Here is a 19,520-nt window from a genome sequence, read left to right on the forward strand (position 1 = left end):
TTCTATTCCATATCCTCACTAGGGTGGGGGTATGCTGGAGCCTATCCCAGCTGTTTTCATCCGAGAGGCGGGGTGCACCCTGGACTGGTGGCCAGCCAATCACAGGGCACACGGACCAAGCCGATGGAACGAGGCAGGAATGGGCCAAAGTGGACAAAAGGTGCTCGACAAAGGCTGTCAATGCTTATGCACATGCTATTTTTTTATTTTTTATAATTTTGCAACATTTTCCAAAAAACCCTTTATCATGTCGTCATTAAGGGGTGAGTAGAATTTTGTGTGTGAGTGGGGGGGGGGTTATTTAATTGCAGAATAAGGCTATAATGCCTTATTTCTACAGTAGATATTAGAATGTAAATAATGATAAAGACAATGATAAATATGACATGGAAAAGTTAGTGCTAACTATTCGGATATGCTACGGATGCAGTGATGGAATAGAGGTTCTATTTTTCCTGACGACAGCGCCTGGATGAGGTGTACCTAATGTTGTGGCTGCAAGTCCAAGCTACATTATCTTATGTTTTTTCAGCACCTCTTAATTCTATTGAGGCATTCAGGCGGGGAGGGTGTCCGCTCCATGCACCCACTTGAACTCGCCCAGGGCTCAGGAGGAGACCGGGCTTCCTTACAAAAGAAGCCTTGTATCCCTTTGGACGAGCGCGTGAGGCCGGCAGCTTTTGTTCGCCTGCGACCAGCTGCCGTTTGATGGCCACCTCCCCTGGACGTGAAAATAATAGCGAGGGCCCAATTAATGACATAAGACATCAGATCATGGAGCGGTGTTTTGGTCCACACCGCATTTGCTTTTAGCCCTGGACATTCTGCGACGTTCCCATGGAGAGACGTCCGTGGCGTAGCCATGTTTGTCCGACAACAACGCTAGCCCACTTTTATAATTGAACTTTTGATGCCGGCAACAAACAAACAAAGGCGCTGTGATGGCCGCTGAAGCATTGAGTTTGACATATGGGTACACGCCGCATGGAAGCAGGAATAATGGCCGACATTCCTCCGTGTCCTGGGCCTTGACGCTCACATAATCGCATCGCTTCGGTGTCTTCACTGCAACAACAGACATGTGTGTGTGTGTATGGGGGGGGGTTAGCTAATGCGTCCGCTAAGCTGCCTTATTGGGAAAGAACGGTTCTTCCCAGTATGCGTCACCGGAGTCAAATTTAACGCTACGTCTGTTTGTTGGTACGGGTACACACGCCCACACGGTACACACTACAGGGACAGGAAGTGCTGCTCGTAAGTCACGTGTCTACTACCTAGCATCATCATCGCTCAAATATATTCATGCCAGGCCTTCCCGGACATGAAGGCAGAGTGCCGCCATTGTTTTCCGGATGGAGAACCGGGCTGTTCATGCACAACCACAGCAAATAAGAAGCACAATAACAATAAATAATGATGGTCACTCGGTGAGACACACAAGCACCAGACTTGTTTAAGACTTGGTTCAACAGCAGGACTCATAAAAACACTTTACCGCCGTAACCCGGGCCAAGCTAAAATACAACTTCCTGTCACTTCCTGTCTGCCGGCCACTCAGCTCCCTGTGAGAAGACATTTATAGTAACACACAAGAGAATCGGTCTTAATAACACTTTGCCTTATTTTCTCTTATATCAACTATACTAATAATAGAAGTGTAAAGATGACTATAGGGGTGCTATTTTGTGTCCAGAGGCCTCTAATAATGTTTTCATTATTAGATAATGTAATAATGTAATCATGATATAAGGGATTACTGCATATGGTTTCATGTTGTCATAGATAACGGAGAATGACCCCAAGAAGATGCGTAGCCACGATGCTAATCACAAACAGCTCCAGCCTCGCATCACTAGATTGAAATAAGCCTTTGTTATATTTCTATGCTTATTTGTCATGTGACTCGTTTATTTACTGGTCCAAGGCTGCCTTTTTTTCCAAGCATGTCGGCCATCACGCCTGAGCGAGCACATTCTCCGGAGGATGGGACACGTCTGTCACACACACACACACACACACACACACACACACACACACACACAGAGAAGCCAGGCTTCTTTCACACACTAATACGCTTGTGTCTTACAGTAAAGTTCACACTGGGTCAGGTTAGGATGGTGGCAGAGCCCCCCCACCCCGCCCCCATAGTCGTCATAGCGAAGAGTAAACAGGTCACACAAAGCGGGACACAGCGGGCCGGTGCTGGTATTCTTTGGGTGTAGATGCTGGCCTACTGTGATGTCCTTTGTGAGGGGGAAGCCTTTTGCTTCGGGGAGTGTCTCCAGCGGGGTCATGAGAACAAACCTTATTAAGCCTCACCCTGGCATCCAGCTGACCCGGCGGTGCCCACAAACGGAACAGCGGCGCTCATTGACTTTGACCGTTCTGCCTTCGACTCAATGAGAGGCTGACCCGTTTCCACCTCCCGAGGACCGAGCGGGTCGGTTTAACTCGCTGGCGGCACGGTCGCTATGTTGCACATATTTTCATTAGACGGGAAAAAAGCCTCATTAGAGAAGAAAGCCATACATGGTAGAGAATGAAAGCGCCATTAAGGCACTCCCGTGTGGAACCCAACACAATGGAGGGGGTGGAGGGGGGGGTCCTGTCCATGCATCAATTATACCAACAGTTCTCCATTTGGCACTTGTAGCAACCCCCCAACATCAAACCATGCATCCATCTGACACCCATGAATCATCTAGCATGCATTATCCAACCTCCACCATCACCTAGCATCAATAGCTAGCTGTCCATTCATCATCTCTCGTTATCTTACTCGTCCTCCACTGACAGCTTGATGCATCCGTGCCATCATCCAACCATCAGCATTCTATCCATGCATGCATCTATCCGTTCACGGAACAGTAAAATGTGCTTGCACGTGGACCTTCTGCTCGTTGGTCTTGTCCTAAAATGCTAAAATGCCAAAAGCCAAAGCGTTCTAGCATAATGACCCGGCCAGCCTGACTGCTTCGTGTCTAGAAAGCATTAAGTCTGCGTCCGGTAAACCGCTGTGACCTCCCCCAGGGAGCAATCCGTGTTCATTTCACGTCACGGCTGGGGACTCCAAAAGCACCAGTCAATGTCAATCAATCAAATCAAGGAGCTTTTAGTACAATACAGTCCATTGCAGCGCCACAGCAAGGGGGGGTTGGGGGGGGGGGGCGGCCAAAAGGATCAGCAGCAATAATGAACTAATACGCTCAAGTCAAGTCAAGTACATAGCGTATGATATGTACAATCAGGGCGGCACGGCCGGACTAGTGGTTAGCGCGCAGACCTCACAGCTAGGAGACCAGGGTTCAATTCCACCCTCGGACATCTCTGTGTGGAGTTTGCATGTTCTCCGGGTACTCCGGTTTCCTCCCACATTCCAAAAACATGCTAGGTTAATTGGCCACTCCAAATTGTCCATAGGTATGAATGTGAGTGTGAATGGTTGTTTGTCTATATGTGCCCTGTGATTGGCTGGCCACCCCGCCTCTCACCTGAAGACAGCTGGGATAGGTTCCAGCACCCCCGTGACCCTCGTGAGGAAAAGCGGTAGAAAATGAATGAATGAATGAACAATCAGTCACCTCGATAGAAATTAGTCAAACAGCCTCTCATCACACGCTTCATCGGCGAACGGCAGGAAGGAAGTCATAAAGTTCAGACAACAACATCATGTTCATATCGCTTGTTGGGCAGACACGGCTGAACCTTTAAGACGGAAAGCAGGGTGAAATTGATGATTATGGCCAGCAAATGGAACAAGTGTAGATCAATAATAATCCCTCACACAAAAGCCTATTAGCTTCATTTGGCAATTAGGCGCTTGAAATAAGATCCACAACTCTTTCCAAATCCAAAGGTAAGCTTTGCAAATATTTGGATAGCAGATTATGTAGTCAGTCATAGAGCTAACGTGGATGACATATTTTATATTATTACATATTATTATTCATGTGTGCCTTGGATCTAACCCTAGTTCAACTGGACTCAGAAGTCTATGACTTGGGACTTGTCTCCACCTGTCTGGACCTGACTTACACTTGCATGTCTTTACTCCAGACCTGAGATTAAACACTTGAGACTTGACTTGGACTTGCACATCGTTACTTGAGACTCTGACTTTTAAATCTTTACTCAAGACCTGAGGTCAAAGACTTGACTCCGACTTTGATATCTTTACTCGAGACCTGAGGTCAAAGACTTGGCTCAGACTTTGATATCTTTACTCGAGACCTGAGGTTAAAGACTTGACTCTGACTTTGATATCTTTACTCGAGACCTGAGGTCAAAGAACTGACTCGGACTTTGACATCGGACTTTGATATCTTTACTCGAGACCTGAGGTTAAAGACTTGACTCGAACGTTGATATCTTTACGCGAGACCTGAGGTTAAAGACTTGACTCAAACGTTGATATCTTTACGCGAGACCTGAGGTTAAAGACTTGACTCAAACGTTGATATCTTTACGCGAGACCTGAGGTCAAAGACTTGGCTCGGACTTTGATATCTTTACTCGAGACCTGAGGTTAAAGACTTGACTCGGACTTTGATATCTTTACTCAAGACCTGAGGTTAAAGACTCGGCTTGCATACTTTTAGTCAAGACCTGAGGTCAAAGGCTTGACTCAGACTTTGATATCTTTACTCGAGACCTGAGGTCAAAGACTTGACTCGGACTTTGATATCTTTACTCGAGACCTGAGGTTAAAGACTTGACTCGAACGTTGATATCTTTATGCGAGACCTGAGGTTAAAGACTTGACTCGAACGTTGATATCTTTATGCGAGACCTGAGGTTAAAGACTTGACTCAAACGTTGATATCTTTACTCAAGACCTGAGGTCAAAGACTTGACTCGGACTTTGATATCTTTACTTGAGACCTGAGGTTAAAGACTTGACTCGAACGTTGATATCTTTATGCGAGACCTGAGGTTAAAGTCTTGACTTGGACTTTGATATCTTTACTCGAGACCTGAGGTTAAAGACTTGACTCGAACGTTGATATCTTTACTCAAGACTTGAGGTCAAATAACTGACTCGGACTTTGATATCTTTACTGGAGACCTGAGGTTAAAGACTTGGCTCGGACTTTGATATCTTTACTCCAGACCTGAGGTTAAAGACTTGACTCGAACGTTGATATCTTTATGCGAGACTTGAGGTTAAAGACTTGACTCGAACGTTGATATCTTTACTCGAGACCTGAGGTCAAATAACTGACTCGGACTTTGATATCTTTACTGGAGACCTGAGGTTAAAGACTTGACTCGGACTTTGATATCTTTACTCAAGACCCGAGGTTAAAGACTCTGACTTTGTGTGCCTTGGATCCATAAGCGTATGTTGCCTGATGCACAAATTTCAGCCAGGATTGTCAGAAGCGCCGCCCTGCGCCCAAAAGCTCTTTAATGAGCGGCAGTGAGTCACTTCTTCAAACACATCTCTGTACAGTTTGTCTTCCTCGTCGGCTCAATGTAAACACACGGGAGAGGCCTCAGTCAATAAGACTTTCCCTGTCACCACACTGCCGCCGCTAACAAAACAAACTGACAAAATCTACAAATAAGGCCAAAAACACGGGACATCATGTTGCTACTTTCTATGTTTCCCAAAAAAAACAATAACAGCATTTTTTAACAGTGAAAAAAACAGCAAATTCAAATAAAATATATGCATATTTATTTATTCATGATTGAGCTGCTTAGCCCGGTTCATCCGTGGTTACTGTAGTGCTTCTCAAATAGTGGGGTGGGCCTCCCGAGGGCGGTGAACTGATGGTGGGGGTGGGGGCAGGAAGGACTTTCAATATTAGTGCAGACCTGCCAACCTGTATGTTTTACATGTTGGAATTGAACTCTTAGACACGCTGCTGTGCTTCGCTGCTAGTTCAAATGGGGTGGCGTTACTGCAACAGCACCTTGACTATCACCCCCCCCCCCCCGTAGGAAAAGGTTTCTTCAATAATCTTTGTCAATTTTTTTTCTCATAATACTGCAACTTTATTCCCATGTTATTGTAACTTTATTTCCATTATATCACAACTTTATTTCCACAATATTATGACTTTATTTCCATTATATTATTCATATTATATTATGATTTTATTCCCATTATATTCAGATTTAATTCCTGTAATATTCTAACCTTATTCCCAACCTAATTTTCCAAAGATAATGACTTTATTTGGTTTTATTTCTCATCATATCCATTATATCCACCATTTGTGTGGTGGGGGGTATGCTTTATTAAATGATAAAGTCATCAAAAAAATCATATGAGAAGTGGCCAGTCAGACACGACTGACCACCAGTCCAGGGTGGACCCCGTCTTTAAGCTGGGATAGGCTCCATCAGCATAGAAGATAGATGGATGGACTTTGTTCTCAGTTCTACAGCTGATTTTTCCCATTTTTTTAAATTTTCCAAATATTTCAACTTTCTACTTCAATAATAATTAATGATAAAATTATGACTTTATCCCCATAATATTATAAGATGTGCCCCATATTTAGTTTTGGTTCTCATAATATTATGGCATTAAAAAAAAGAGATGAATTCATTTCATTCGTATTTCAACTCTACTAAATTGTGATTGGTGGATTTTTTTCATGACTAAATGACTTTTTTCTCTTCCTATCTTGACATTATTGATGTAGCAATTGTGTTGGTTTTAGCTGTTTAGCCTTACAGGCTAAAGAGCTGCGGGCTGCAAATGGCCCCGGGCCGCACCTTGGAAACGCCTGGTTTAAGGCTTTGGTTATTTAAAAAAAATTCATGCCTAAAAATCCACATCCATCGCAGCCAAAAAAAAACCAAAAACAAACCAAATGAAATAAAATCAAAACGCTCCTCTTGCTGTCATGACTCGCTAGTGCCTCCAGAGGAAGCCATCTATACTACAATGAATTCTAATATTAGCATATTTCTTCCATAGAACAACGGCGAAAAGAGAGTGAGCCCTTTTCTATTGTGGGTGGAGGCGGGGCTGCTAGCATACACACAGAGTGCAACGTATTGGAAATTCATTCATTCATTTTCTACCGCTTATCCTCACGAGGGTCGCGGGGGTGCTGGAGCCTATCCCAGCTGTCTTCGGATAAGAGGCGGGGTACACCCTGGACTGGTGGCCAGCCAATCACAGGGCACATATAGACAAACAACCATTCACACTCACATTCATACCTATGGACAATTTGGAGTGGCTAATTAACCTAGCATGTTTTTGGAATGTGGGAGGAAACCGGAGTACCCGGAGAAAACCCACGCATGCACGGGGAGAACATGCAAACTCCACACAGAGATGCATGAGGGTGGAATCAAACTCGGGTCTCCTCGCTGTGTGGCCGCCGTGCAGCCGAGTAGATGGTAACATATTGTTATATAATTTTTCACGGTAGCCTCGCTGAATGCATCTATTAACGTCCAATCAGGTTTAAGAACAAACAAACGAGGGTGTGGCTCAACACTCTTAGACTTGTCACACTGGTCTCGTGTATTTCATGTCATTGTGTTTGTCACACGGACTAGTCTTTCATTGTTCACAGCTAACCCCTCTGACCCTAGTTCAACTGGACTCAGAAGTCTATGACTTGGGACTTGTCTCCACCAGTCTGGACCTGACTTACACTTGCATGTCTTTACTCCAGACCTGAGATTAAACACTTGAGACTTGACTTGGACTTGCACATCGTTACTTGAGACCGGAGGTTAAAGACTCGACTTGCATACTTTTAGTCGAGACCTGAGGTCAAAGACTTGACTCGAGCTTTGATATCTTTACTCGAGACCTGAGGTCAAAGAACTGACTCTGACTTTGACATCGGACTTTGATATCTTTACTTGAGACCTGAGGTTAAAGACTTGACTCAGACTTTGATATCTTTACACAAGACCTGAAGTCAAAGACTTGACTCGGACTTTGATATCTTTACTCGAGACCTGAGGTTAAAGACTTGACTCTGACTTTGATATCTTTACTCGAGACCTGAGGTTAAAGACTTGACTCTGACTTTGATATCTTTACTCGAGACCTGAGGTTAAAGACTTGACTCAGACTTTGATATCTTTACTCGAGACCTGAGGTTAAAGACTTGACTCTGACTTTGATATCTTTACTCAAGACCTGAGGTTAAAGACTTGACTCTGACTTTGATATCTTTACTCGAGACCTGAGGTCAAAGAACTGACTCGGACTTTGACATCGGACTTTGATATCTTTACTCGAGACCTGAAGTCAAAGACTTGACTCTGACTTTGATATCTTTACTCGAGACCTGAGGTTAAAGACTTGACTCTGACTTTGATATCTTTACTCGAGACCTGAGGTTAAAGACTTGACTCTGACTTTGATATCTTTACTCGAGACCTGAGGTCAAAGAACTGACTCTGACTTTGACATCGGACTTTGATATCTTTACTCGAGACCTGAGGTTAAAGACTTGACTCAGACTTTGATATCTTTACTCGAGACCTGAAGTCAAAGACTTGACTCGAACTTTGATATCTTTACTCGAGACCTGAAGTCAAAGACTTGACTCTGACTTTGATATCTTTACTCGAGACCTGAAGTCAAAGACTTGACTCTGACTTTGATATCTTTAATCAAGACATGAGGTTAAAGACTTGACCAGCATGTTTTACTTGAGACCTGAGGTTAAAGATTTGAGACACGACTTGCAAGTATGATCAGGTACTGACTCCATAACTACAGTATGACAAGTATTACCAGGTACTGACTTCATGACTACAGTATGACAAGTATTACCAGGTACTGACTTCATGACTACAGTATGACAAGTATTACCAGGTACTGACTTCATGACTACAGTATGACAAGTATTACCAGGTACTGACTCCATGACTACAGTATGACAAGTATTACCAGGTACTGACTCCATGACTACAGTATGACAAGTATTACCAGGTACTGACTCCATGACTACAGTATGACAAGTATTACCAGGTACTGACTCCATAACTACAGTATGACAAGTATTACCAGGTACTGACTCCATAACTACAGTATGACAAGTATGCCCAGGTACTATCAGGTAAATCTGTTACATAAATCTGTTCATGTTAGGCTACGACGCTAGCTCATTTGTCGAGGTGGAAGTCCCATATAAGAGGAGGAAGTGGTCCAACAAGAGACACTAGCGGCGAGGTCGTGTCCTCAGTCGTTGGCGTGCCGGCAGTCCAGGAAGTGAAGTTCATAGCGTGCGTGTGGCCTCTCATCGTTGATGAGTTACCGTTCATTACAGCTTTGGCCGTCTACCGCACAGACGTAACACGGGAAGAAGCCTCGGCCGCCAAGACACGACGGCGTCGCACTCGAGGAAGCCAGGCAGCTCCCTTTAGTTGCTTCCCGACGATGTCATGAAAAAGAGGAGCCGTCTGTGTTTGCATAGTTTGCATTCATGCCGCGGCACGGCGCATCGGTCCGTGAGTTATGTGAGCGCCTGCTGCCAAGAGGTGGGGACGGGAGGAAGGTGAGGTGAGGACAGGATGAGAAAGCAGAGTGCATCGGAGGACAGGACAGGAAAAAGGACTTGGCAGCACCACGCCGCTCCACGCGTTCAGCATCATATTCCGTATCAATAAACCCACATGCGTGCTTCGGCATTAAAAGCACTTCGCTACGTATGTTGGATTCCCAGACGGCACATGAAGTCAATACGAGGTGACGGCTGAGCAGGCATGCCGCTGAGGGTCGTTCACCTCTCACCTCTCACCTCGCCGAGCGCGGTAAGACAGCATGTGCTGATAAGCAGGGTACACACTGTACTTACGCTACAGTATGGAAAATGTTTGGATTCCCTCAGGCTGGCTGGCTGGCTGACATCGACATAAGCGGTTGTCGACATAACCCAAAGCAGCCCAAGAAAAGAAAATATTATAATAATATTATTTTCAGATAATTATAATATTATAATATTCCCAGAATATTATAACTTAATTTCCCCCAAATTACAACTTTATTTCCTTTTCTTTAGGTATTTTTTTCTGGAATGTTTAAATTGTACGTATGAAACCAAAATGACATTTTTTTTTGTCTTAATATTTTGACTTGATGTTTTCTTCCAATTCTGCTGTTTATTTTTTAATTTTCCAACGAGTTCTTCCTGTCGTTATGGTTTGATATTAGCCTAATATTGGGACTTTACAAAAAATAGTTGATCATTAATGAGATTATTTAGTTATTATTCTCTTCACATTGCAACTTTTGACTTAACATTTTGACTTTATTATTTTGACTTTATGTATTTATTGTATTTATTATTTTATTATTTTTTTATTATACAATTTGAAATGTTCTTCTATTAATTACAATTTTATTGTCATCATATTTCAACAACCCACTTTCCCACCTTGATTTGGCTCATATATGTAATTTTTCCTCATAATTTTTTATTATGTTATGTATTTATTGTATTTATTATTTTTTATTATTTTCTTATTATTTTTTACTATTTCAATTTGAAATGTTCTTCTAGTAATTACAACTTTATTGTCGTCATATTTCGACAACCCACTTTCCCACCTTGATTGGGCCTTGTTTGCTCACATACGTCATTTTTCCTCATAATATTTTATTTTATGTATTTATTATATTATTATTATTATTTTATGATTATTTTTTACTATTTCAATTTGAAATGTTCTTCTAGTAATTACAATTTTATTGTCGTCATATTTCGACAACCTACTTTCCCACCTTGGTTTGGCCTTGTTTGCTTGCATACGTAATTATTCCTCATAATATTTTATTATTTTCTTTTATTTTATGTATTTATTGTATTTATTATTATTTTTTACTATTTAAATTTGAAATGTTCTTCTAGTAATTACAATTTTATTGTCGTCATATTTCGACAAGCTACTTTCTCACCTTGGTTTTGCCTTGTTTGCTCACATACGTCATTTTTCCTCATAATATTTTATTATTTTATGTATTTATTATTGTATTATTATTATTTTTATTTATTTTTTTTTTTACTATTTCAATTTGAAATGTTCTTCCAGTAATTACAACTTTATTGTCGTCATATTTCGACAACCTACTTTCCCACCTTGATTTGGCCTTGTTTGCTCACATACGTCATTTTTCCTCATAATATTAGAACGTTGTTGTTTGTCTATATTTGTCCTGTGATTGGCTGGCCACCAGTCCAGGGTGTAACCCGCCTCTCACTCGACAGCTACGATAGGCTCCAGCATCCACCGCGACCCTCGCGAGGATAAGCGGTAGAAAATGAATGAATATTACGACATTATTTAGTTAAATATTAGTCTTCATATTTGACTTTGGAAGATGCCGTTTTAGAGCATCATTACATACTAATTCCACATGTTTCCATTGGTGCTGTAGTTGCTTAGTCTTCTTGTTAAGAATGTGCCGCGGGCCGCAGATGGCCCCAAAGCAGCACTTTGTACACCCTCGAGCTACATACAAGACAGCAACGGCATCAAGAACAAGAGCAGCAAGGACGACAACAACAGAATGTCTTCTTCAAATGAATGGATCTACGCTTGCGTAACGCGCGTCAACAAATGTACACAATGTACTCTTGCAGCGTTGGGAAAGGCATGGGGAGCACGTACACGCACACGCACACACACACGCACACACACACACACACACACACACACACACACACTGATCTACAAAGCAAAATAATGACGGCAGTGGTCCACGGGGACAAACGGAGGATGTGGTAAGAGTTGTTGATGTGGGGAAACACGCACGCACGTTAGTAGGTTGGTTGGTGGGCGTAAGTCGGTCATCAGCGTTTTAGGAAGGAAAAGCACGAAGCGCCGCCTCACCTGACATGAACTGTGCTGCTCACGCTGCCGTCCGCGCGGGAACGTGAAAGGAATGGCACCGCTTGAATCGACATTCGCCAAAGCAGTCGTCTTCACGACACACGTTGCCATGGAGACGCATCTAAGTCATGCATCCTGTTCGGGCAAACCTTAGGCGTTGGCATTTCGGGTGTCTGAGGATTTGGGTGACTCTGGGGGTGAAATTTTCATTCATGGGGGGGGGGGGGGGGGGGGCTGCTGTAGCCAATTAGCCGCTACAACTGAGGGAAGACTCTAATCCCGCGCTAATTCCCACTTCGAACTTTCTGGCTTCACTCTATCACAGTACTTCCAAAATATATTCATAATCATGCTGGTTGACTACAGCCAACAATTAGTCCCAAATATCCACATTTTAGCTGATTGTATGCATTTTTGGACTCAATAAAGCATTTTCAATTTCAAGTAAATGAACACTATGTGTTACGTCGATGACACAACAAAGACCTGTGAGTCTACATTATGTCTTATTTTCTCTTATTATGTCTACTATGTCCAGTAATAGGAGTGTAAAGGTGACTGTAGGGGTGTTATTTCATTTCTAGAGGGCTCTAATTATAAAAAGTGTATTTAGAAAATGATAAACAGCTTTTCCATGTCTTATTTTGTCTTATTATATCTACTATATCATGTAATAGGAGTGCAAAGATGACTATAGGGGTGTTATTTCATGTCTAGAGGGCTCTAATGATAAAAAAAAGTGTATTTAGAAAATGATAAACAGCTTTTCCATGTCTTATTTTGTCTTATTATATCTACTATATCATGTAATAGTAGTGCAAAGGTGACTATAGGGGTGTTATTTCATTTCTAGAGGGCTCTAATGACAAAAAAGTGTATTTAGAAAATGATAAACAGCTTTTCCATGTCTTATTTTGTCTTATTACATCTACTATATCATGTAATAGTAGTGCAAAGGTGACTATAGGGGTGTTATTTCATGTCTAGAGGGCTCTAATTATAAAAAAGTGTATTTAGAAAATGATAAACAGCTTTTCCATGTCTTATTTTGTCTTATTATATCTACTATATCATGTAATAGTAGTGCAAAGGTGACTATAGGGGTGTTATTTCATTTCTAGAGGGCTCTAATGACAAAAAAGTGTATTTAGAAAATGATAAACAGCTTTTCCATGTCTTATTTTGTCTTATTACATCTACTATATCATGTAATAGTAGTGCAAAGGTGACTATAGGGGTGTTATTTCATGTCTAGAGGGCTCTAATTATAAAAAAGTGTATTTAGAAAATGATAAACAGCTTTTCCATGTCTTATTTTGTCTTATTATATCTACTATATCATGTAATAGTAGTGCAAAGGTGACTATAGGGGTGTTATTTCATGTCTAGAGGGCTCTAATGATAAAAAAAAGTGTATTTAGAAGGTGATAAACAGCTTTTCCATGTCTTATTTTGTGTTATTATATCTACTATATCATGTAATAGTAGTGCAGAGGTGACTATAGGGGTGTTATTTCATTTCCAGAGGGCTCTAATGTTAAGAAGAAGGCTCTTATAATGTTAGAAAGCGTATTCAGAAGGTGGTAAACAACTGTGTTGTAATTAGGACAATATTCCACCTGTGGAACCAAGGAACGGTGATAAACAAGAGACGACCTAACATGCTAAGCTAAATGTGTTATTTTTACGATTCCTGGCAAAATGACACGACTAACTGAGTGCCAAACTAAATTAAGGTGAGATAATTTTACACAAAAATTCCAAGCGTCGTTCCAGGAAAGCCTTTTGGGCTTGTCGGTGCAGACATGAGTGTTTTGTGTTTTGCAACTGCTCAAAGCGGCGGAAATAACATGTGTGCTTATTAGCTCGGCCGATTACAAGCGCTCGCACGTGCAGACGCATTCTGTCGCCGCTTGTCGACTCGTGCAGGGATCACGCCAGGACACTCCAGATGTCCAGACGTGTTTTCACACCCTGTCATGCGTGATGAGATGTGGGCGGAGTCTGTTCAGGTATTTAAACGTTTCAATGCACAACTTGCTTTTGTTTGGTAAACACGGTGGAAACACAAGCAACACAACATAAACGACGCTGGTGGCGCCCCCTGTGGCTTGTGGTGAAAATGCCCTGTAACGTTTTTCACACGTGTGCTAATTCGTCCCCCGAAAAAGTGTGTACCAAATTTGCGCTGCTAAACGCTGTGAAATTACAGTGGGTGTTTAGCTAAGCTGTGCGAGAAATTTCAAGTCCACCCCCGGGGGGTAGCAGAGTGAGCTGCCAAACTAATATTTCAACTTTAAATCGGAACGTTACGACATCTTGTCATCATTTCAATGTTCCGTGTTTCATTTGATGTTAAGAACCGGCCGCGAGCCAATAAAAACCCACTTGCGGGTCGCAAAAGGCCCCCAGGATGCACTTTGGACACCCGGGCTTTAAAGCCAATACTATATATGAATACTATATCAAATACTAATATATGAAAATAATGGAATAAAAATCAATAATTGTAAATTGTAATGAGCATAATTTGCATAGATAAAATATTACTTAAGAAATTAAATCAAATTAAATCAAAATTATTGCTTTAATATAAAATATGTCAGGAGAATAAGTATAGATATTGTTGCAAAAAATCATTTCAAATCAGAAACTATTGTGATTAGAATGATGATAATTATAAATTAATTAATATAAATTAATATATTAGTAAATTATTAGTAAATTAATATATTACATAGAGTATGTCATCGTGAACATAGTAAAATGATTATTACATTGTGTAATAAAATAACAGAAGTGCAAGAAAGTAATTCAGCAACAAATGAAGAAATAAAATCAGTATATTAATCATTTGGAACAATATAAAAATAGAATTATAAAAATGAAATAACTAAGTCATGAAATAATGACATCAGTAATGAAGTCAATAACGAAGCACGTCGTTGGAACTTTGTGGCCCCTGCGCCATGGCCAAGAAGCATTTACTTCCTGGTCGCCATCATCAACCTTCTCGCTCAACTTTTACTCTGGTTTCGCTTTGGCTGTAAAACGACTACCACAACCCGGCACACGCACTTTGACCCCTCTTTTGTCCACTTTGGCCTCATGCGGCACCAGACCCCCCCTTTGCACTGATAAGCACCATGGACACAAAGACCTCCAGCAGGACCTTTTGGCTCTCAGGGACCCAAGATTGGGAACACCCACCTGAAAACACACACACACACATACGGGTGCGTGACGACCGGTAATCCAAGGTGACGTCAGTCTGCATCCAGACAGATTAACCCGAAAGGGAGGAGGCGATGGTTGCCTAGCAACTACAAGACCACTCAAACGCCGCCTGGCCGACAGACGGACCATGAATAGACACAAGTTGCAGCCTTGCACACTCAACCTTAATCGTCACACTGTGTGTGTGTGTGTGTGTGTGTGTGTGTGTGTGTGTGTGTTGTCAATGACTTTCCAGCCACGCTACCAATGGTTGGAGCTGGATGCCTGCCACACTTAGTGTTTTGCTGCAGGCTCTTTCCAGCCTGCTTTCCTATTCTTGGATGTCCTTGCATGAACTCAGGTCCCTCGCCAACATCTCGGCAGCGTCTAATGAAAGATGGCCGCCAACAAGTGAGGGGGGGACCCTGTGTACCGACTACGCTTCCAGCAAGCCCCGCTCGGCCGACTCTCCCCGTCCCCTCATGGGCGGGTGTAATCTGATGATTAGATGTGGTAGCTACCTCCAATTATTGGGGTAAAAAATACATTTTTATTGACCTGCTAAGTCACATGATATCCGGAATGACTTTTATCCTTACTCAATATCAGGGGTCTTCCACCGGCCCACAAATGACCTCACGGGTTGCCAGCAGATTCCTAAAAATAGCAGCACGGGTCATACAGGGCAGAGCTCCCACGCAGCGTAACCTAACCTTCGCCAATGGCCCACTTTCTCTACCGTTTGCTTCCCCGCTAAAATATCCACCAGGATTGTGGCGACGCCGTCGCACGCTCCTCCGCCCGCAGGCATCACGGCCCCCCCCATGGACATATCCGTCCTTAAGCAGCTGGACCAACCATGAGGGGGCTTCAGCGCCGAATGGTCCCTCACACCAAGTCTACAAGGCGTCTTCAAAAAGCTCAAGGTCATCAGTTTCATTATCATCTTTTAACGCATGGAATATCTCCGTTATGAAATCCAATATTAAAGGACATTTGGCTTCATATTTTGGCTCCGTGGATGTACTTGATGTGACGATGGACCGCTGCTTGAATACACCATCTTTGACTTATGCTTCTATATTTTTTTCTAGATTTTTTTTTCCAGTAAAAAAAATCCATATGTATATACAATTAAAAACAGCAGAGTGCTCCCGTCATATGAAATATCTTTGATTTGCTTCTTGCAGCATGTCCTTAAAAGCAGAATAAAAAACACCATCAGTAAACTTTTTTTGTAAATAATATTATTATAAATAATAAATATTATTAATAAATATTTGTATATAATAATGTAATATATTTTTTAATATGTTTACAGCAGGGCGCTTCTGTCAAATAGAGGATCTCTGACTGCTGTTCTTAGAATACTTTAGCTACTTAGAGACAGCGGAGCACTCCTGCCATATAGAGGATCTTTGATTAGTACTTGTGTAGTTCATTCATTCATTTTCTACCGCTTATCCTCACGAGGGTCGCGGGGGGTTGCTGGAGCCTATCCCAGCTGTCTTCAGGCGAGAGGCGGGGTACACCCTGGACTGGTGGCCAGCCAATCACAGGGCACATATAGACAAACAACCATTCACACTCACATTCATACCTATGGACAATTTGGAGTGGCCAATTAACCTAGCATGTTTTTGGAATGTGGGAGGAAACCGGAGTACCCGGAGAAAACCCACGCATGCACGGGGAGAACATGCAAACTCCACACAGAGATGGCCGAGGGTGGAATTGAACTTAGGTCTCCTAGCTGTGAGGTCTGCATGCTAACCACTAGACTACTGTGCAGCCCCTGCTTATGTAGTATTTACTTAAAAACAGCACAGGGTTCCTGACATACAGAGAGAGTGGAATGCTCCTGTCATATAGAGGATCTTTGACAAGTGTGTTTACAGTATGTCCTTAGAAAGAGCAGAGTGCTACTGTCATATAGAGGATCTTTGACAAGTGCGTTTACAGTACGTCCTTACAAAGAGCACAGTGCTCCTGTCATATAGAGGATCTTTGATTAGTGCTTGTGTAGTATTTACTTAAAAACAGCAGAGGGTTCCTGTCATATAGAAAGAGTAGAATGCTCCTGTCATATAGGGGATCTATGACAAGCGCGTTTACAGTATGTCCTTAGAAAGAGCACAGTGCACCTGTCATATAGAGGATCTTTGACAAGTGCGTTTACAGCATGTCCTTAGAAAGAGCACAGTGCTCCTGTCATGTAGAGGATCTTTGATTAGTGCTTGTGTAGTATTTACTTAAAAACAGCAGAAGGTTCCTGTCATATAGAGGATCTTTGACAAGTACGTTTACAGTATGTCCATAGAAAGACCACACTGCTCCTGTCATATAGAGGATCTTTGACAAGCGCGTTTACAGTATGTCCTTAGAATGAGCAGAGTGCTCCTGTCATATAGAGGATCTTTGACAAGTGCGTTTACAGTACGTCCTTACAAAGAGCACAGTGCTCCTGTCATATATAGAGGATCTTTGATTAGTGCTTGTGTAGTATTTACTTCAAAACAGCAGAGGGTTCCTGTCAAATAGAGGATCTTTGACAAGTGTGTTTCCAGTACGTCCTTACAAAGAGCAGAGCGCTGCTGGAAGTCTTTGACCTTTTTTTCCGATTGAAACATTGTGCATTGTTGTGCATGCCATCGGAAGTCTAAAAAGCTTCAGCTTTGGAATGCGTGGAGTCAAAGTGAGTCAGGAGGCCCCACGATTAGTACACCGTGTGACTTCTTAACTCGCTTGCAGAAACCAGTACAGGTAGTACACGGTGTTCACAAGGACCGCGTAGCAGTGGTTGCTCAACACAGGAAGTCAACAAAGTATCAGTAATTGCTGCAACACTACAAGGAAGGATAAGATCAGCTTCTTCCTACTCCCCTTCAGACACGTGACCTTCTTTGACGATCGGTCGCTCTCTATGACGTCCATGTTGCGCCAGTCAACGAGGTCCCAAACAGCGAACGAGGTACCTCATACAGCGGGAGTCCAGCGCCGTCTCGCGGCCAGAGAGGTCCCCACACCAACAGGAGCTCCAGCTGATGTTGACGTCAGCCCGGCGCTTCTCTCCTGCGGGACAAATTCAGTGAGTTCTAAACACGACCATGTGTGAAGTGTGAGTTAGCGGCGGGTGGAGTGAGAGGGCTTTCGTCACCAGAGGTGACCGGAGGTGATCCCGCCATGTGAGTGGGAGGAGCCGTCATTATTCAAACAGTGGCGGTCCTATAAAAGCACGCACCTCGCACGTCGTGGGAGTTTCACCCCCAATGTGTCACGACTGAAGCCCGTCTCGGCAGCACCGCCAGAGGACGCGACGATGCACGACTCCGGCGGGGTCCAGCTGGCCCGAGCCCTCAAGTACGCCGCCCTGTGCCTGCTGCTGGTGCCGCGCTTCCTGGCCGCCGCCGTCACGCTGTGGCTGCTCGACTTCCTGTGCATCCGGCGTAAGGTGCTCCTCCAGATGGGCGCCCGGCCACACAGCGCCGACGACCCGCCGCTGTGCGTCTCCGACTCCAACCGGATGTTCACGCTGGAGTCGCTACGGGCGGTGTGGTACGGCCAGAAGCTGGACCTGCTCAAGTCCGCGCGCCTGGGACGCGCGGCGCCCAACACCGAGGTGGTTCTGGTCCAGGAGCGCCGGCGGGTCCGCATCCTGGACTGCATGCGGGGGACGAGACCGCTCATCCTCAACTTTGGCAGCTGCTCCTGACCGCCCTTTATGACGCGCCTGGCCGCCTTCCAGCGCGTCGTCAGCCAGTACGCGGACATCGCGGACTTCGTGGTGGTCTACATCGAGGAAGCGCACCCGGCGGACGGCTGGGTGAGCTCGGACGCTCCTTACCAGATCCTCAAGCACCGCTGCCTGGAGGACCGGCTGAGCGCAGCGCGGCTCATGCTGGCGCAGGTACCCGGCAGCAGCCTGGTGGTGGACAGCATGGACAACGCCTCCAACGCCGCTTACGGAGCCTACTTCGAGAGACTCTACATCGTCAGGGACCAGAGGGTGGTCTACCAAGGGGGAAGGGGTCCGGAGGGCTACCGGATCTCCGAGCTCAGGAACTGGCTGGAACAGTACCGGAGGGACCTCATCGCTTGTCCGGTGCTGCAAGCGTAGCCCCGGGTGAAGTCTACAAAGCCCCAAAAAAGACTATTTTCATGTTCTACTGGGTCCACAATGTTTTGTTTTGTTTTGTTGAGAGGTGGGGGGGGCGTCCGGGAGGGGGGGCATCCCGTGGTGTTTATGTGAAGTGCGGTTCCTAAACGGCCCAGCCACAGAACCGACACGGATGTTTGTGACACCTAGTGGGTGCCTCCATGGAAGGCTTTAGACCAGTGTGGGGAGGGGGGAGGGGGGGTCGTGACGTCACGCTATGTAATGAACAAACTATTTTGTACAAAAGAAGAAAATATAAATAAATAACACTGAATGACTTGACTGAAAACCACATTGTGTATTGTTTGTCAAATGTTTTAACGCC

The 19,520-nt window shown here is 43.7% G+C and overlaps 2 protein-coding genes across 5 annotated transcripts in view; one reads left to right on the forward strand and one right to left on the reverse strand.

Annotated features, from left to right (window-relative positions):
• LOC131106805 (mitochondrial basic amino acids transporter-like) overlaps positions 1-18,855 on the reverse strand; it is a 33,812-nt gene extending 14,957 nt beyond the window's left edge. For 2 of the 4 annotated variants that reach the window (XM_078799274.1, XM_078799271.1), the window contains exons 1-3: positions 18,281-18,855; positions 18,015-18,111; positions 11,824-12,014 (exon numbers count right to left, since the gene is read on the reverse strand). The gene's annotated coding sequence lies outside the window, so the exon portion shown is untranslated. Of the gene's footprint in view, positions 1-11,823; positions 14,261-18,014; positions 18,112-18,280 lie in introns of those variants that run through there. The other 2 variants (XM_078799273.1, XM_078799272.1) reach the window with 2 other exon arrangements.
• LOC131106808 (thyroxine 5-deiodinase-like) lies at positions 17,951-19,376 on the forward strand. Its single transcript, XM_058056248.2, has one exon. The coding sequence runs from the start codon at positions 18,359-18,361 to the stop codon at positions 19,154-19,156; it is 798 nt and encodes a 265-aa protein (XP_057912231.1). The 5' UTR covers positions 17,951-18,358; the 3' UTR covers positions 19,157-19,376.
• Positions 19,377-19,520: the final 144 nt, after the last annotated feature.

This window comes from Doryrhamphus excisus, linkage group LG19 (genome assembly GCF_037039965.1).
Source record: "Doryrhamphus excisus strain RoL-2023G ecotype Guam linkage group LG19, RoL_Dexc_Guam_v1.1, whole genome shotgun sequence".
In the NCBI taxonomy this organism is placed as follows: domain Eukaryota; kingdom Metazoa; phylum Chordata; class Actinopteri; order Syngnathiformes; family Syngnathidae; genus Doryrhamphus; species Doryrhamphus excisus.